The sequence below is a fragment of the Erinaceus europaeus genome, chromosome 17 (genome assembly GCF_950295315.1).
Source record: "Erinaceus europaeus chromosome 17, mEriEur2.1, whole genome shotgun sequence".
Lineage (NCBI taxonomy): Eukaryota > Metazoa > Chordata > Mammalia > Eulipotyphla > Erinaceidae > Erinaceus > Erinaceus europaeus.
In genome coordinates this window covers 62,830,400-62,848,741 of record NC_080178.1, presented here as the reverse complement: position 1 = coordinate 62,848,741, position 18,342 = coordinate 62,830,400, and the positions used below count along the sequence as shown (strand labels likewise).

Genomic DNA, 18,342 nt, shown 5'->3' with positions numbered 1-18,342 from the left:
AAATGAAAAGGAAATACCAGCATTCTGAAAAGGCGCATTTTGTTTCTGAAAAAATGACCAACCCTGATTGACATGTACTAAACTTCTTAAACAAACTGTCAAGGAGACCAAAGCAATTTCTTTTAAAAAAAAAAATCCATATGACAATTTATTCTGCAGAACAACACAAAAACATTCTACTCTGGCTTGTATACAAACCAATTAAATGACTTTAATGACATCCTTGAAACTTGCTTATGATGTCACTAACATTTGCTAAGCATTTGGAGCACAGTCTAGTATGGTAAGAAGAAATTACAGTAAAGGTCAGACAACCTAAGTTCTGGTCCCAACATTGCCACTTTTAAAGTTTTATGTCCTCAAGCAAATTATTTTCCTTTCTTGATCCTAAGTTGTTTCTACTTATTTATTTGTTTTGAGAGAGCGAGGGCAGACACTGTAGCACTTGCTCCTGGTGCTCCCATGCAGTCCTAGGGCTCAAAGCCAAGGCCTCACGCACAGCACGGTGCATGTTCTACTAGCAAAGCTACTTCTTGGCCCTTCTTGCAACTATTACCTAGCCTGCTTACTACATAGGGTTGCTGTGAACAGCAAATGAGACCTAGATGATTTTAATTTTACAAAATGAAACACTACATAAATGAGTTCAAAGAATGCTAATATTTCTCAAAGTTAAAAATTAAAAAAGCCTCAGAAATTTGAGATTCGGAGTTAGATCCTTGGTGCAGCATGTGTCAGAATGATGCTCTGGTTTGTGTGTTCTCTATCTATTGCTGTCTCTCTCCCCTCTTTCTCTCTGCACAGAAAAAAAAAAACAACTAGAAACAAATACATGAATTTTCCAACAACCCAATATATTTTTTCAAAACAGTTAAAAAAAAAGAGCCATGTGTATTTTCTCTTCACTGATTAAGTGCCTAAGTAAAATATTACTAAAATGTTAACAAAAAGTGCTGTAAACTATTGTTATTAAAACTGACTTGAACTAGGTGGCAGATTTAAGCTCTGACTCAGGCTCTCCCACACCTGTATAATTCCCACACCTTCTTTGGATTTCAAGACAATGAACTTGAAATAGACCAACTATGTAGAGGTATTCAAGGCTGTACTTTTCGCCATCAAAAGGTGATTTAAAGGGAAATTTGTTCACTTTTCTTTTTCAAGCTGCACTTTATTTTTCTTGAAAAAAAATTCACTACTGGATATCTTAAAATCACTGGCTTAGACTGAAACTTTAAGGAAAAATTTCTTGTTCTTTTAAGAACCTACATACTGTCTTTAACTTTACATTTTACTCTGTCTCAACAAAGACCTATATTCAGAGACCAGAGAGCTCTACTCACTATTTCTCAAGGTGCCACGGCCAATTCCTGCCTTCCACTGCTGTCAGTATAGATTTATCAGTGCTACAGCTCACTGAGCAGCTCTGCCCTATGTCCTTAACACTCATACACCCAAACATGGCCAATGCTTAATATCATGGAGACAGGACTGTTTAAAAAAAAAAACAAAAAACGGAGTCGGGCGGTAGCGCAGCGAGTTAAGCGCACATGGTGCGAAGTGCAAGGACCAGCTTAAGGATCCCCGTTCGAGCCCCAGGCTCCCCACCTGCAGGAGAGCCCCTTCACAAGTGGTGAAGCAGGTCTGCAGGTGTCTTATCTTTCTCTTGCCCTGTCTTCCCCTCCTCTCTCCATTTCTCTCTGTCCTATCCAACAACGACGACGACAATAATAACTACAACAATAAAACAACAAGGGCAACAAAAGGGAATAAATAAATAAAAAACTAGCATGTAGTGGATCAGAAACAGGAGATAGTTGTCATGCTAAAGAGAACCTAGCATCTAGGTCATCACGGCTTACCTGTAGTTTGATATGTGTGAGAGCATGGTAAGACAGAACTCGGTAGGAAATGGAAGTTCTAGTAAGTTTTAGAGCACAGGAGAATAGAGAGAGAGAGAGAGAGAAAGATGCAGAAGAGTCATCTGTGCACTGAGTGAAGGAGGAACAACTTGGACTAAAGCTTTATCTGGAGGATATTCCCATCTGAAGATAGTTGCATTTCCTTATTACAGGCTGATGCTGTTAAACATTTATCCAATATATTTGATTCTATGACATTTAATTCTATGATCATTAAAGTGTTTCCGGTTCTCTGACTTCCTGTATGTTCCATCTAGAAAATGCCCTGGCTGGAAACAAACCCACTTAGCTATTCTAGCTGTGCCAGAATTCACTATGTGCCATAATTCAGTTCTATCTGTACTATGAATTCAGACATCAGTCTCTGTGACTCTGAGTAGGGTGATTTCATCCTGAGATGAAACAGAGTAAGTAATTGGTCTGAAGGCATAGGAACCAAAGTCAGGCACCGGACTATGCTGGAATTATAGAATTATATTTTTCTATAAACTGTAGAATGATACGGCATAGAAACTATGCCCCAAGTATTCCAGGTGGTCCCAATAAGTACCCTGTCTGTCACACAATTTTTAAAAAACATCTAACACAGTTTTAGTCAAAGGCATTAAAGACATACAAAAGTCCTTTTATGACCTGGCTTCTACATGCCTGTCCAATAATTTCCAGTATCCTAAGAAGTAGCGCAAATGTTTCAAGAACACATATTAAAGGTTCTATCTCTGCTTAACAGATAGAAACAGGGCAAATAACACTTTTTTCCATGTAGGTTTTTCAAAGTACATCATCCTGCCACAGTTAAAACTAGCAATATTTGTAGTCAAATTGTCCTCAGATGAATTTGTAACTTATCATGTACCTTACAAGAACTGTTAGAAATCCACGGTCTGGAGAGATAGCACAGTACTTAGACAAAAAGGTTTTGATGACTGAGGCACTGATCCCTACCACCACAAGCCAGAGCTCAGCAGTGCTTTGGGGAAAGGAAGAAAAAAAAAAGTCAAAGACTGCTCTGTAAAGCATTAACTTCCTTAAAAAAAAAAAAAAAAGCTGTAGTGCATTAGGCAAGTACCCTCAGCTATGGTATGATGATGCCAATATTCAATATTGTATGGACATTGGATTAAATGAGTCCTGAAAACAAAACACTTAGAAAAATTTTTTATTAATTTCATCAAAGTTAAAATCAGCAGCACATGCTAAGTTTGTTTTTTTTTCACTGAACAGGTACTAATCAAGTGTTAAACTCAGTTTCTTGATGCTCAAATACTATATATGCTATCAACTATAGTGTAATAAACAGTGTAGGGTCTGTTTTACATTTCTGTCCTCTAAATTCCTGTCCAAGGACATTGTCTAGTTTATCAGCACTATCAGTCTATAGTAGATCTATCTGTTTGCCAATAAAAAGCATTCTCTTCTACAAGAGGGGTCAACTTAAGTAATTATTTTATTTTTATTAAATTGATTACACTGTTAAGGACACTTGTTATTTGTCCCCTCTATTGTATTTGTAGTTTCTGCTTTATCTCTCCTTTAATGCTCTTTCTTTCTTTCTTTCTTTCTGCCACCAGGATTATCAATAGGGCGTGGTGCCTAATGACTGTCACCATTTCATGAGAGCCCGTTTCTTCCTTCTTTTTTTCTTTTTGATAGAGAAGCAGAGACAGGTAGAGAAAGAGACAGACACATCTGCAGCTGCTTCACCACTTGTGAAGCTTCCCCCCTGCAGGTGGGTATCAGGGGCTTGAACCCGGATCATCACACATGGTAAAATGTGCTTAATATGTGCACTTTACCAGATGTGCCACTTGCTGGCCCCTTCCCTCCAATGTTATATAAAGATAATGACCCCTATCTATTTCATCTTTGTATCTCCCACAGGTTTTCAGCTGATGCCTTGCTGTAAGGGTGCTTTAAATCTAAATTTAGAATTTCTCTTTCACTTTCAATGACAGCTCTCCTCATTTCTATATGTACCCCATCTTCTTTAGAAAATTTTCATTGACCATCCCAGTCCACAGGTCACTCTTTCGAACTCCAGTAAAAACTGATTGCCTATAAACCACCTAATTGCCACTAGTGTTATCTTTTTATGTGCACATGAATTTTATAGTTTTCTGACATTTGGTGTATCTCAATAATATCTCTGAACAAATTTAGACAATTAACAAATATTAAGCCATTCAATTTTTTAAAAATTTAATCAAGAGAACCATTAGGAAAAGTACAGTAAAAAAATCTGACACCTAAAGAGAACAAAATGTTATCCATGACAATGGAAAACAAACTCCCACTGTTGAAGGTCCAATGACTCTTTCATCCATAATACCAATTGTTACTAGTAAATTAGGTTGTGCTGGAATTCTACAAGTGTCTGAATCTCTGGTCTTCCTTTTACTTTATGGAGACATAAATGCAACCACATTAATTTACTGACAACATCAATGAAAGCAGATGGCTTTAAACAGAAACAATGAACGACATTATATATACAAGGGTAACATTCATTTGTATTTTAGCTAGTTTTCTTCCTGCTGAAGACATTTCTCCAGTTGATTTGTAGTACATGTCATTTTACTGTAGGCTAAGCCTTAGCTCCTTTATTTCTACTAGGTTTTCACCTCCCTCAAGGAAGAGGGAGTCTTTGAATTTTCACTTCTTTTGTATCCTTCCACAACTAGGATCTATATTCATGCAGGCATTAAAAAATATTAGCAGCATGATTTTAGAGTTGTTTACATGTTAAGCATCTTTAAGCATATACAGTATAGATTTTGTACTTAATTAAATATTTAAATTATTCAAATCAGTTTCAAACATGACACAAATTATGAAGTCAAATTCAAGAAGGGAGTTAGTGCTTTCTTTTGTATCTCAATTTGAATACACTGGTCTTGCTACTCAATATGTGAGCCATAGGTTTGCAGCCTTGGTATCACATGGAAGCTCATTTCTGAGCAGGGATTTCAAGCCCCACCCCAGGTCTCTTAAATCAGAATCTGCATGCTAAGATCCCTGGGTCATCTGTAAGTACTTTTAAGGTTTGAGAGGCACTGGCTTATAGTCTAAAGAAAGGTTGTAAATACCTAAAACCAATCATTACTATCACACAAATCATCAGAAATTACAAGTGAAGGTCTGCAGAGGGCAAAGAGCCTGCCCATCTCCTTCAAGGCTAACATTCTCTGGGCATAACAGAGCCCAGGATATTACCCAATAAAATGTTGCTGAATGCATGAGTGACTAAACAAACTAAAAATAAGATGTTATCAGAAAGCTAATCCTTTAGGAAATTCTTTCATACATGATTTCACATACTACCTACCATACTTAAAACTTAATTCAGTATTATTCCACTAAAAGATGTCTTCTTCAACAAACACATTTGACAAAGCAAAAGCTTGCTTCATCTTTCTCTGGTGGAGTCTCTTTTATAAATAAGATTAGCTGCATGCTAATTCTGCCTCTCATAGGTCCATATGTTGCAGAAGATGAAATCAGCAAGAACATGTAGTGGGTGGGGGGAACCGAGAAAGGATGGGTAATTACATATCAGGAACATTGCATGGCATCTGGAAAACATGATTCTCTGAACAGGATACTCCCAGAAAATGACTCCTAGTAAAGGAGAGGAAGAGGCAAGAGAACCCTTGCCTTTCTCAAGAGCAAAAGGTAACACTAGAGAATATCATAGTGGTAAAAGGGCAGCGACTGACGACCTAGCGACGAAAGGTTGGAAACACACCAGACCAGAGCTAAAGAGGATAGCGGTTAGAAACATCCAAGGTGCCCACAACCACTTTCAGGTTTGCAGATCAGGAAGTCAAAAAAGGCAGAGGAGAGGAAATAACTCTAAGAAGGGGGTAATGCAGGATGGTAATGGTGATTATTTCTCTTTCAGAAAGAGGCATAACATGCTCTTGATGGGTGGGGTGGGGAGAGGAAACGAGGCTGCAGCTAAGCGCACTGCAAAAGGAAGCGACTGCAGACGTCCCTGCCCGGCTCTGCCGGTCTCGGGGAGGCAGCCCAGGCAGGGGTGGGGGGCACCCTGGCAGGGTGGCCTGAGCCGCCGCCTCTGCAGCGCACCGATGGGGACCAGAGAGAGGGCGGACTGAGTGAGATGCGGGGCTCACCCCCTACGCACCTGATCCCAGCGGAGCCACTGCCCGATGGCCGTGTCCAGCTGCGGGTCCCCGGTACGGTAGGGGGTATGGAGCAGGTTGGAGTTCAGGTCCCCTTCTGCGCTTCCGGCCATGGCAGACAGATTAGGGTGAAGCCGTCGAGTTCGGGGTCGGTGGGGGCCCTAAGTACGCTCACCACGCTCCCGACGCCCCCTCCTCACTGCAGGGCACCCGAGACCAACCGCAGGGTGTTGGCGCCACTCGCGCCGCAGCTCGAGCCACGCGGGGGAAGGTGGAGACACGGCCGTCCCCGCCAGACCCACGCCGGGTCTCTGGGCGCAGGGCTTGTGGCGGTCCCGGGTGGAGAACAACAACAGTCCCAGATGTCTGTGTCTTGGCGGCGCCTCCGCCGCCGTATTTGCTGCCCCGGGCCCCGCCCCGGCACCGTGGCCACGCCCCTCCCTCCCGGCCTATTTAAGCCCCGCGGCCCAAGCCGGGAGGCGTGTGGTTTTTCCGTCTCTGCTGTGGCGTTAGCCTCAGGCAGGGTGATAAGAAAGTGATGCCCTGCCTTCTGTTTTTAATTTGCCTTTTGCACCACATCTTATCTTTGTGACACTGGTAGTCTCCTTTTCTTGGTCGATAGTCAAGACAACCCCACTCAGCGGACCTTCCTTCTGCGGGCCACCCTTTCCCGAGGTTTGGGGTTTGGGGCGCGCGCCTGGCGGGCTGTCCCTGCACGGCCTCGCGGGAGTTGTAGTTCTTTCGTTTCTTGTAGGTCCGCTGAGTCTGCGGCAAAGACTACGATTCCCAACAGCTCCCGAGCCCACCCTTTCGTCCGAGGGGAACATCTACCTGCAGGCAGTTGCCTACGGACACACCCTATCCGTGTTTGTGCTGCGGTGTGTGGCCACAGAATTTAGTTAAACAAGAAATATTGAACTGGGGTTGATGTAGCTCTTTACAATTTTCAATGCGCGACGTCTCCTTCACATCCTGTGAAGTAGGTGGGCGTGATTCAGTTCCCTAGGACACCAGGCACGAAATTTCTATTTTTCCAAAGAGGTAGAATTTGTAAGTGATGGAACCAGACTTCTAACCGCCTTTCAAATCCCTCATCTGACAACTTTTTTTTTTTCTGTTGCTACAGTATACTAGAAGGTAGGGAGACCTTAATAGATATAAGAATCTATAATTATCCACAAGAAATACAAAGAGCAATGGCAGTGTCCAAGGAAATAACTCAACTAGTGGAGTATCATGTTTGCATTGCTGAGTTTCCCCGTTTTGACCTCTGGCTTGCATGGTAATCTGGTTTGTTTTTATGTCTCATGTGAGCTATGTCACTTATAAGCAATAAGTGGTTGTTTTTTTTTTTTTTTTTAAGGAGCAGTGGCAATAGAAATGCAGAGAAAGCCAATAGAAATATTAAATACCTTATTCTGTTTTCCTTTTGTTAGCAGTGGACCCAGTTAGGTTCAGGCACACCACCTGCAGTTGAAATCAAATACAGGTCCTTGAGAAAGGAACAGAACAGATGTATTGGTTTAAAAAAACAAAACAAAAAAACAAGCAACAAACAAAAACAGTTTTTCTTCTGGGGAAACAGTGACGAGGGTCAGAAAATGAGGAAGAGAAACTTCAGGAGAAAGAGGAATCTGCATCATCTTACAGAGTCAGACTTCATGACATCAGCTGCAGCTACCACTAGTGTGAGCAATTACCCAATAAAGGCCTAATGCTTAAGATTCAGGGACCCAGCTAGAGTTCTAATTTTTAAGTCGCACAATTTGAGATCTGGGAGAAGTATTTGTCACATATTCAACTAACTATTCCTGAGTTTCTTGGTTTGTCCTCCTGAAAATGGTGCTATTATTTTGACCAAGTTATTTTACAACTCTTTTTTAGCCAGCTTCTTTTGTAAGATGGGTAATTTAAAAAAATATTTTGGGGGGCCACATGGCCCAGGAGGTGGAATAGTGGATTAAGTGTTAGACCCTAGCATGAGGTTCCAAGTTTCCAAGTTTAATCCTTAGCATTGAATATGCCAGAGTGGTTCTCTGGTTCTCTCTCTTCCTCCTCTTCTCCTTTTCTCCCCTTCTCTCTCATAAAAATAATAAATCTTTGAGGGCTGGGCAGTTCTTCTTCTTCTAGCGTTTGCCCTTCTTCCGTAGCCAGTCAACAGCGTCAGGTTGAGCCTGATGTAAAGTTTCGAGACCTCCTTTGAATCTGGAGAGGTGGCAGTCGTTGACTATGTGGGTCATAGTCTGTCTGGAGCCGCAGGGGCAGTTCGGGTCGTCTCTGGCTCCCCAGCGATGGAACATAGCGGCACACCGGCCATGGCCTGTTCCATATCGATTGAGGATGGCCCAATCATAACGTGCTAGGTCAAAGCCGGGTTGACGCTTACAGGGGTCTGTGAATCAACCAAGTGGACATGGGGGCTACGGAACCATACTGGGGCACAGTATTCTGCAGTGGAATAGCATAATGCCAGAGATGATGATCGTAGTGTGGAAGCGCTCGTGCCCCATGACGAGCTGGCCAGTCTTGCAATGATGTTATTCCTTGCGCCCACCTTTGCTGCAGTTTTTATGAGATGTTCGTGAAATGACAGAGTGCGATCGAGAGTAACGCCAAGATAGACTGGCTGGGCTTCATGCCGGATTCTCGTATCGCCAAGCTGCACATTAAGCTAACGCGAGGCCGAGGCATGGTGTAGATGGAAAACAGATGATACCGTTTTTGCAGTGCTAGGGATTAGTCGCCATTTTTTACAGTAATCAGATATCAGAGACATGTCTTTCATGAGTGTTTCCTCAAGGATGTCGAACTTTGATGCCTGAGTTGCACAGCAGATGTCATCGGCGTAGATGAACTTCCTTGAAGAAGTTTCTGGGAGGTCAGCACAGCAGGTTAAGCGCTCATGGCACGAGGTGAAAAGACCAGAATAAGGATCCCAGTTTGAGCCCCGCCATCCTACCTGCAGGGGGTCACTTCTCAAACGGTGAAACAGGTCTGCAAGTGTCTATCTTTCTCTCCCCCTCACTGTCTTTCCCTCATCTCTCGATTTCTCTCTGTCCTATCCAACAATAATGATGGCAATAACAACAAAGACAACAAAATGGGAAAAAAAATGCCCTCCAGAAGCAGTGGATTCATAGTGCAGGCACCAAGCAATAACCCTGGAGGCAAAAAATAAAATAGAATAAAATTTTAAAGCTTCACAACTGGTGAAGCAGGGATGCAGGTGTCTCTCTGTCTCTCTCCCTCTCTATCTCCCTCTCGCCTCTCAGTTTCTGGCTGTCTCTATCCAATAAACAAATAAAGATAAAAAAATTAAAAAAATAACTCTTTAAAACCATTATTTTTCTGTACAACGATCACAAATTCTGACTCAGTACATAACAGCAGAACTGAGGCACCTGTGTATTTAACAAACTTTCTCACTTGGTGCATACTTGACTAGAATCTTGCTATTTTAAAGTGTGATAGAGTTGTGGTTGTGAGATAGTTCACTGGGTCAGATTCATGCCATGCACAGGACTGGATCTGAGCCTTGGCATCACATGGGAACACAGCAACCCCTTGTTTCTGGTAATATTCTTTCTCTCTTCCTTGCTCTTGCTCTCTTCTTCTGTGAAATTAAAAACAAAAAATTCTGTGAAATTAAAAACAAAAAAGTCATCTTGGGTATGGTGATTTGTTCATATATGTATCCCCCAAAGATACAAAATAAAATAAATAAATAAATATAATAAATAAAGTTTGAGATGAGAACCAGTTAACTGTTATCCTCTGGGAACTTATTAAGAATTACATGATGTTGGGGGCAGGCAGTGGTGCACCTGGTTGAGTGCATAGTACCATGCGAAAAGGTTCAACCCCCCTGCTCCCCACATGCAGGGGGCTACTTAACAAGTGGTGAAGCAGTGCTGCAGGTGTCTTTCTCTGTGTGTGTATATTGCTCCCTTCTCTTCAATCTTCTCTCTGTCCTATCAAAAAATTAAAGGAAAAAATGGCTTCCAGGAGTGGTGGATTTGTTTTGCAAAGCCCCAGTGATAACCCTGGTGGCAATAATTAATGAATGGGGGGGGGCTGGGCGGTAGCGCAGTGAGTTAAGCACACTTGGCGCAAAGTGCAAGGACCAGCCTAAGGATCTGGGTTCGATCCCCCAGCTCCCCACCTACAGGGGGTTATCGCTTCGCAAGTGGTGAAGCAGGTCTGCAGGTGTCTTTCTCTCCTCCTCTCTGTCTTCCCCTCCTCTCTCAATTTCTCTCTGTCCTATCCAACAGCAACAATGGCTATAACAACAATAACAATAGCTACAACAAGGGCAACAAAACGGGAAAAATAGCCTCCAGGAGCAGTGGATTCCCACTGCTGGCACTGAGCTCCAGTGATAACCCTGGAGGCTAATAATAATAATAATAATAATAAATGAATAAATACATAAAGTCAGACCTCACTCCACTTCTGTTGAATCAGAATCTACATTTTTGAAATGTCCAGGGTGGGGGGATGGCTCAGCCATATAGAGCACCAACTTGCATATCTGTAGTTTCAGAGGCTACAGTCTCGGCCACTGGTACTACCTTATGCCAGAAGAGCATCTCTCTAATAAACAAATCTTGAAAAATACTCTATGATGATTTATATGCATATGGAATTTGATAAAATATCTTTTATTTAAGAATCCTTACTCAGTTTAATTCAACTCTGGAAAGCACTGCTATGTTAACAGAAATTTCAAGAGATGGGATTATATAGGACAAGTATAAAACAAGAAATACAGCTTTTAATTCAATACCAGAGCCAACCAACCCTCTTTATCAGGAAAATCATGACTAACATATCAGACACCTTGCCCAGGGTCTTCGGATTATTGTTTAGGAAGAGAAGAGTAACTGGAGAGACCCAGAAGTCATTGAACCCATGTGTCTATGCATATCCAGAAGAAGGAGTGCAGTAGTTTTCTTGTGTAGGAAAGGTTGAGAGCTTTACTTTCTAAGGCAATTTGCCCATGGTATCCTGTACTGCTATTTGCTAAACTCGGAAAATCTAATGATAGTTATGAAAGAACTACTGCATATATAGTTCAAGTGAAAAAGTTTGAACTTATAGCTTGGCTGATGATATGCACGAATACATGTATTTATGGACACATACATGCATACATATATGGACACAAACATATTCATGTATCTTTTTGAAATCGAAATATGAGCCATGGGGATGCCACAGCAGAAAGGAAAGGCCACATTTCAAGGATGGAGTCTCAGGGTCTTCTTTGGACTTCCGGGGCACAAAGGGTGAGAGGTCAGTCCCTTATCCCCACCCCAGCTCTGTGCAAGGGTCTCCTTTCCATCCACGGTTCCCAAACCACAAGCACACACTGAAACCTTGGCGCTCAAGGGGGGAGTCTATCCACCGCAGCCTTGAAGGGGCCTGGCGCATGTGTGACTCGCCCGTGGTGGCCCGGGGTCTTTCATCCTGGACCTCATTGGACAGGGCGGAGCTGTTCACCTGACGCTCCTGCTGAGAAGCTACAACCACTGGCTCTGTAGAGGTGTTCCCACCCACCATTTTTGTAAGTATCCAGGCCGGTAGCCATGAGAATTTGGAGGACACTGGAATCGAGGAGCTGCAGCCACCTCTGCCCTTCTCCCCTGGCTGGCTCAGGTGGGCTGAGGAGCCTCTCTACACTTGTGCTGACCTGCCTGTCCAGACCTGCCCTGACCTGCCGGACCAGGTGGAAAGGGGGCCAGACCTGCATGCGGCTCTGCCTCCCCTTCCTGGTGGAGGGTCTGGAGTTGCTGCAGCCACCTGCCTCCTAGGCCTGGGCACCTCCACCGGGTCCTGTGGACGGTGAGTGCTCCCGGGCTCTGTCCCCTCCTCCCTGGATCCCTGTTACTGCACCTTCCTTTCTGTGGCCCCTGTCCCATAGTAGGTTGTTGTTTTGCTTAATTTATGGCTTCCTTCACTGTCCAGACATTTTTAGTTTGATGTAGCCTCATTTGTTTATTTTTGCTTCTGTTTCTTTGTTTTTTGAGTCAGATCAAGTACAACATTGTTGGGTTAGGGAGACTTATGCACAAAGACTTTCATGCCTGTGTCATCAAAGGTCCCAGTCAATTCCTGTCATCACCTTAAGATAGAGCTGAGCATCACTCTGGCTTTAAAACAAAACAACAAACAAGGGGAGTCCGGCGGTAGCGCAGCGTGTTAAGCACACGTACCGTACCGCAAGGACTGGAGCAAGGATCCGGGTTCGAGCCCCCAGCTCCCCACCTGCAGGGGAGTCGCTTCACAGGCGGTGAAGCAGGTCTGCAGGTGTCTATCTTTCTCTCCCCGTCTCTGTCTTCCCCTCCTCTCTCCGTTTCTATCTGTCCTATCCAACAACGACGACATCAACAACAATAATAATAACTACAACAACAATTAAAAAAAAACCATTGTTAAAGTCACTGTCAAGGAACAAATTATTAATGTGCTGTTGTTGGAGTTTTATATTATGTGTAAGTTTTTCATCCACTTCACCATTAAACATAAAGATCACTGTGCATGTTATAGATGCTCTCTATCATATTAATGAAGTCCCTTTCTGTTTCCAGATTGCTACATTTATCAGTAAAACCTGTGGGATTTTGCCAAAACTTTTCACCTCCTGAGATCCCATGATAGAAACAGTGCTGTCTGGTTTGTTCTGAATTTTTTCTAACTTCTCCCAGGTGTTTGCAATTTTGCCTTTAAGGCTGAGAGTGGGGAATCTAACTTGCGAGTATTTTTTTTGTTTGCGCTCAGTTTTTTGTTGTTTCTGTTTAAAAGACAGAAACTTATCTTAGAATGTGGAGTTCATGATGAAATGTCATGGTCTCTCTCAAGGCTCTAGGGGAGAATCCTTCCTTGCCACTCTCAGCTTCTGACGGCTCCAAGTGTTCCTTAGTTTATGGCTGCGCAGGCTAATCCTGACGGTTGTTTCCACGTGCTTGTCTTCAGCTCAGAACAGCCAAAAAGAGGACGTAAAAAGGAACACTGGAACGAGTGGGGTGACAACGAGCTTCCATGCCATCTCCGGGCGTGTCGCCTCCGGTATATGGAAGTGAGCCTCAGCCTAGAAGTTCTACCTTTGGCTTTTAATTCCCATGATTGTACTTCTGTAGTTCTTTTTATGGTTTTCTATTCACTGCAGACCATCAGGCTTACTTTTTACTTTATGATCAGCATAACTGCTCGATATCTGAAGTCTTTGTGGTTCTGATTCTTTTGTCTGTTATTGTTTGCTAGTTCTTGCTTAGAGTATCTAATTTCTTTTTAAAAAATATTTATTCATTTCCTTTTGTTGCCCTTGTTCTTTTATTGTTGTAGTTATTATTGATGTCATCATTGTTGGATAGGACAGAGAGAAATGGAGAGAGGAGAGGAAGACAGAGAGCAGAGAAAGACAGACACCTGCAGACTTGCTTCACCGCCTGTGAAGTGACTCCCCTGCAGGTGGGGAGCCAGGGGCTCGAACCGGGACCCTTACACTGGTCCTTGCGCTTTGCACCACCTGTGCTTAACCGGCTGTGCTATCGCCCAACTCCCAGGGTATCTAATTTCTTGGTGAAACCTGTGTTTGTGTGCATGATAGGCATATCTGACAAATTATTTGTAAGACTAGATTTAGGTTTGCAATGAAAATTGTATTTTATTTTATTTTATTTTTAACCAGAGCACTGCTCAGCTCTGGCTTATGGTGGCATGGGGGACTGAACCTGGGACTTTGGAGCCTCAGTAACGAGAGTCTCTTTACATAACCATTACACTACCTACCTCCACCTTTTTTTTTTTTTTAATGGAGAATTTGCATTGGCTCCTGCCAAGTGTCTGGGAATTCAGCTACTTTGAGGCTTAAAATTACCTGGTGTTCTTATAATACTGTTTAAAATGTGTCTTTGGGGCAGGAGTAATAGCATCATACTCATTCAAAAAGATTCTCATGCTTGAAGCTCTGAAATTCCAAGTTCAGTCCCCAGCCCCATCATAAACCAGAGCTGAGCAGTCCTCTGGTAAAACATAATTAATTAACACTAAGTAAAATAACTACCTGTAAGGTATTTCTTTGCTAGTTTATCCTCACTTTGAGTGGGAGGACACATATTTTGGTGTCACAATAAATTGTGAAAAGTTTCTCCTAATTAATTTCTACCCTTTTTTTAGACCCTGAGTTTTGCATTGTCTTTCTTGACCAGGATCCTTAGGCCGGTCCTTGTACTTTGAGCCACCTGCACTTAACCTGCTGTGCTACCGCCCGACTCCCAGGAATTTTATAAATCAATATTAAGTCACTGGGATATTTTTAAGCAAGATCATGTATTATTATTATTTCATTGGGAAAATTTTCATTAAAGTATCTCTATCTCTCTCCCTCTCGCTCTCCCACTACCTCTCAATTTCTGGCTGTCTCTGTCCAAGAAATAAAGATAATTAGACAACTTTGGAAGTTTGGACTTTGACAGGATATTTAATGATAATGAATTAAATTTTAGGTATGGCAGTAATTTTATATTTTATTTATTTATTTATTTATTTTTGCCTCCAGGGTTATTGCCGGGGCTCTATGCCTGCACCACAAATCCACTGCTCCTGAAGACCATTTTTTTTTTCCTTTTGTTGCCCTTGTTGTTTTATCATTGCTGTAATTATTATTGTTGTCGTTGTTGCTGTCATTGGATAGGACAGAGAAAAATCGAGAGAGGAGGGAAGACAGAAGGGGGAAAGAAAGATAGACACCTGCAGACCTGCTTCACCACTTGTGAAGCGACTCCCCTACAGGTGTGGCTCCGACTGGGTTCCTTAGGTCCGTCCTTGCGCTTTGTGCCACGTGCGCTTAACCTGCTGTGCTACCACCCGACTCCCAGTAATTTTATATTTTAAAGATTCCCACCCTTTGGGAATTTAATGAAAAATTTACCAATGAAATAATAATAATATAATGATAATAATACATGATATTGCTTTAAAAAATATCCTAGAGGTAGGCAAAATAGTATAGATGAAACAAAATTGAACTTAAATTGAATAAGTGTTAAATCTAAGTGTTAGGTATATGAAACTTCATTATACTAGTTTCTATTTTTGAATATCTCGGATTTTCTTCACAATGGAAAAAGGGGGTCAGGCAGTAGCGCAGTGGGTTAAATGCACATGGCATAAAGCATAAGGACCGGCATAAGGATCCTGGTTTGAGCCCCTGGTTCCCCACCTGCGGGGGCGGGGGGAGGGGTCCCTTCACAGGTGGTGAAGCAGATCTGCAGGTGTCTGTCTTTCTCTCCCCCTTTCTGTCTCCCCTCCTCTCTCTATTTCTCTCTGTCCAGCAACAACAACAGCTATAATAATGACAACAACAAGGGCAACAAAATGGGAAAAATGGCCTCCAGGAGCAGTGGATTCATAGTGCAGGCACTGAGCCCCAGCAATAACCCTGGAGGCAAAAATTAAAATTAAAAAAAATATATATATATGAAAAAAAAGAGGCATCCCAGGAGTCGATGTAGCTATTGCCTAGAGCTCTAGACTTACAAACATGAGGTCCCTGGTATTGTATGTGCCAAAGTGATGCTCCGATTCTCTTCGCCCCCCTCCATCTATATCACCAATAAACAAATCTAATATATGTATATTAAAAACTTAGAGAAAAAATAAAAAAGGGATATAGATAAATCCTTCAAAAATGAGTTGATTCTCTAAAAACAGCACATTTTATCACGTTTACTTTTAGCTACTGTCAGTTTTATCCTATAAGATCATTTCTCTCAGTAATGCTTATTTTAAATTGGACACAAATTGTTAGTTTGGTTTCATTTTTTACTGTTCATGAGAAAACTGTGACAAGTGTTTTTAGGCTGCTTCCGCTGGTCATAGCAATAAAACTTTACTCAGGGGGCCAGGCAGTAGCATAGCGGGTTAAGCACACATAGTGCGAAGTGCATGAACGGGTATAAGGATCTCAGTTTGAACCCCCTCCCCCCACTCCCTGCCTGCAGGGGGGTGGCTTTGCAAGTGGTGAAGCAGGTCTGCAGGTGTCTATCTTTCTTTCCCCCTCTCTGTCTTCCCCTCCTCTTTCCATTTCTCTCTGTCCTATCCAACAACAACAGTAGCAACAACAATAACAGCAACAACAATGGAAAAAACAAGCCACCAGGAGCAGCGGATTCACAGGTACGGAGCCCCAGTGATAATCCTGGAGGCATAAAAACAAAACAAAACAAAAAACCTTTACTCAGTTGGTTACAGCCATAGGGAGATGATTCCATTCGGTGTCACAGAACTTAGCCATCCTTGATGTGTCACCACTGGTCTCCTAGTTTTAAAAGACTGTTTCATTTCCAGTTATCACATCTGGGCCCAGTTATGTCTAAGGGCACAAAATGACTGTGTTTCTATGTTTATTAGTCTGAGAGACTTTTTTTTTTTTTTTTTTTTTTGGCCTTCAGAGTCATCACTTGGGTTCGGTGTCTGCACTATGAACCTGCTGCTCTGGGCGGCCTTTTATTTTTTCACTGTGGTTGTTGCTGCTGTTATTGTTGCTGAATATGACAAGGAGAAGTTGAGAGAGGGAGGAAGACAGAGGGGGGAGAGAAAAACAGACACCTGCAGACCTACTTCACCGCTTGTGAAGTGACCCCCCTGTAGGTGGGGGGCCGGGGTGTCAAACCGGTAACCTTGTATAGGTCCCTGTGCTTAGCACTATGTGCACTTAACCCAGTGTGCTACAAGTCTGAGAAACTTTTTCCAGAGATCTCTGGCAAGCTTCCTTTTCACATCTAATTGTTCAAACCAGGTGTATGTCTAATCAATTCGTGGTAAAGAGACCACCTGAATAACCCCCCCCCCAACAAACACACTCTAGCCAGCTGTTCCCCCATGGAGTAAGTTGGAGCTTAGGAATCTCCTCAGAGGTGGAGCTCACTTGCATAGCACCCTGCTTTGTCATGCGTGCAACCCAGGTTCAAGCCAAGCCTCCATCATAGTGAAAGAAGTTCCAGTGCTATGAAACCTTTCCCTCTCCCTCTCCCTCTCCCTCTCCCTCTCCCTCTCCCTCTCCCTCTCCCTCTCCCTCTCTCTCAATCTCTCTCTCTCTCTCTCTCAGAAGGAAGAGGGGGGTGAGGAGGAGGAGGGCTCTGACAACATGGAGAAAGGAAGAGGTGGCATATGGAGAAAGTCTAATAACAGCTGTTAGTGACGGAATTGTGTGAGAGAAGAATGACACAGCTAAAATATGCAGAGACCAAACTAGCAGAAGCTCTTAAGTGCATATGGCATCATATTTTTCTGGGCAGGTCCACAAAGCAGGGGCTTCAGAGAAAGAGAGAGATGGTTTAATGTAGAGATTAGGTGACGCTCAAGTGATTGTTTTGAAGTGCTGCATTAGAAGAAATATTAATTTGACCCCATGACGCTGGTTTTCAAATATTTGGTAGAAAGTCTGTCAAAGGTGATATTAATGGAATATAATAAAGCCCAGAGGTAGGAGAGCTCACCAGGCAGGGTGCCTGCCTTGCCATGGGAGAGCCAGGGCATTGGGAAAGCTCCTTTGCTATGGTGTCTCTCTGTCTCTTTACCTGAATGAAAAAGTAGGCTCAGGAGCAGTGGAATCATGATGAACAAGACCCTGGCTCAGCTAAATATAGATAAATAAGTAAGTAAGTAAAGCAAGACCATTGAAACTGCAGCATAAAAGGTCAGTATATATATATATATATATATAATTTTTATTTATAAAAAGGAAACACTGACAAAAACCATAGGATAAGAGGGGTACAACTCCACACAATTTCTACCACCAGAACTCTGTATCCTATCCCTCTGGGAGTATGGACCCAGGGTCATTGTGGGATGTAGAAGGTGGAAGGTCTGGCTTCTGTAATTGCTTCCCTGCTGAGCATGATTGTTCTTTTTAATCTAGTCTACTGGTTTGGGCTAACCCAGCAGCATTTCAAGAAGACAGCAAGAATGAAAATATCTTCTTTGTAAGAGTTAATAAGATAATTTTTATTTATTTTAAAAATATTTCTATTTATGTATTATTGGATAGAGACAAAGAGAAATTGATAGGGGAGGAGAAGATAGAGAGGGAGAGCAAGAGACAACTGCAGCCCTGCTTCACCATTTGTGAAGCTTTCCCTCTGCAGGTGGGGACCAGGGGCTTGAACCTGGGTCCTTGCACACTGTAATGTGAGTGCTTAACCAGGTGCATCATCACAGATAATTTGGCCCTAAGATAATTTTTACCTACTAATTTTTTAAACAACTTTTTA

The 18,342-nt window shown here is 42.5% G+C and overlaps 1 protein-coding gene across 1 annotated transcript in view; it reads right to left on the bottom strand.

The window, feature by feature from the left end:
• PGM2L1 (phosphoglucomutase 2 like 1) overlaps positions 1–6,467 on the bottom strand; it is a 55,649-nt gene extending 49,182 nt beyond the window's left edge. Inside the window, exon 1 of the mRNA XM_007520243.3 lies at positions 6,067–6,467. Within this exon, the coding sequence (XP_007520305.1) occupies positions 6,067–6,177 (111 nt within the window). The 5' untranslated portion in view covers positions 6,178–6,467. The remainder of the gene's footprint in view (positions 1–6,066) is intronic.
• Positions 6,468–18,342: the final 11,875 nt, after the last annotated feature.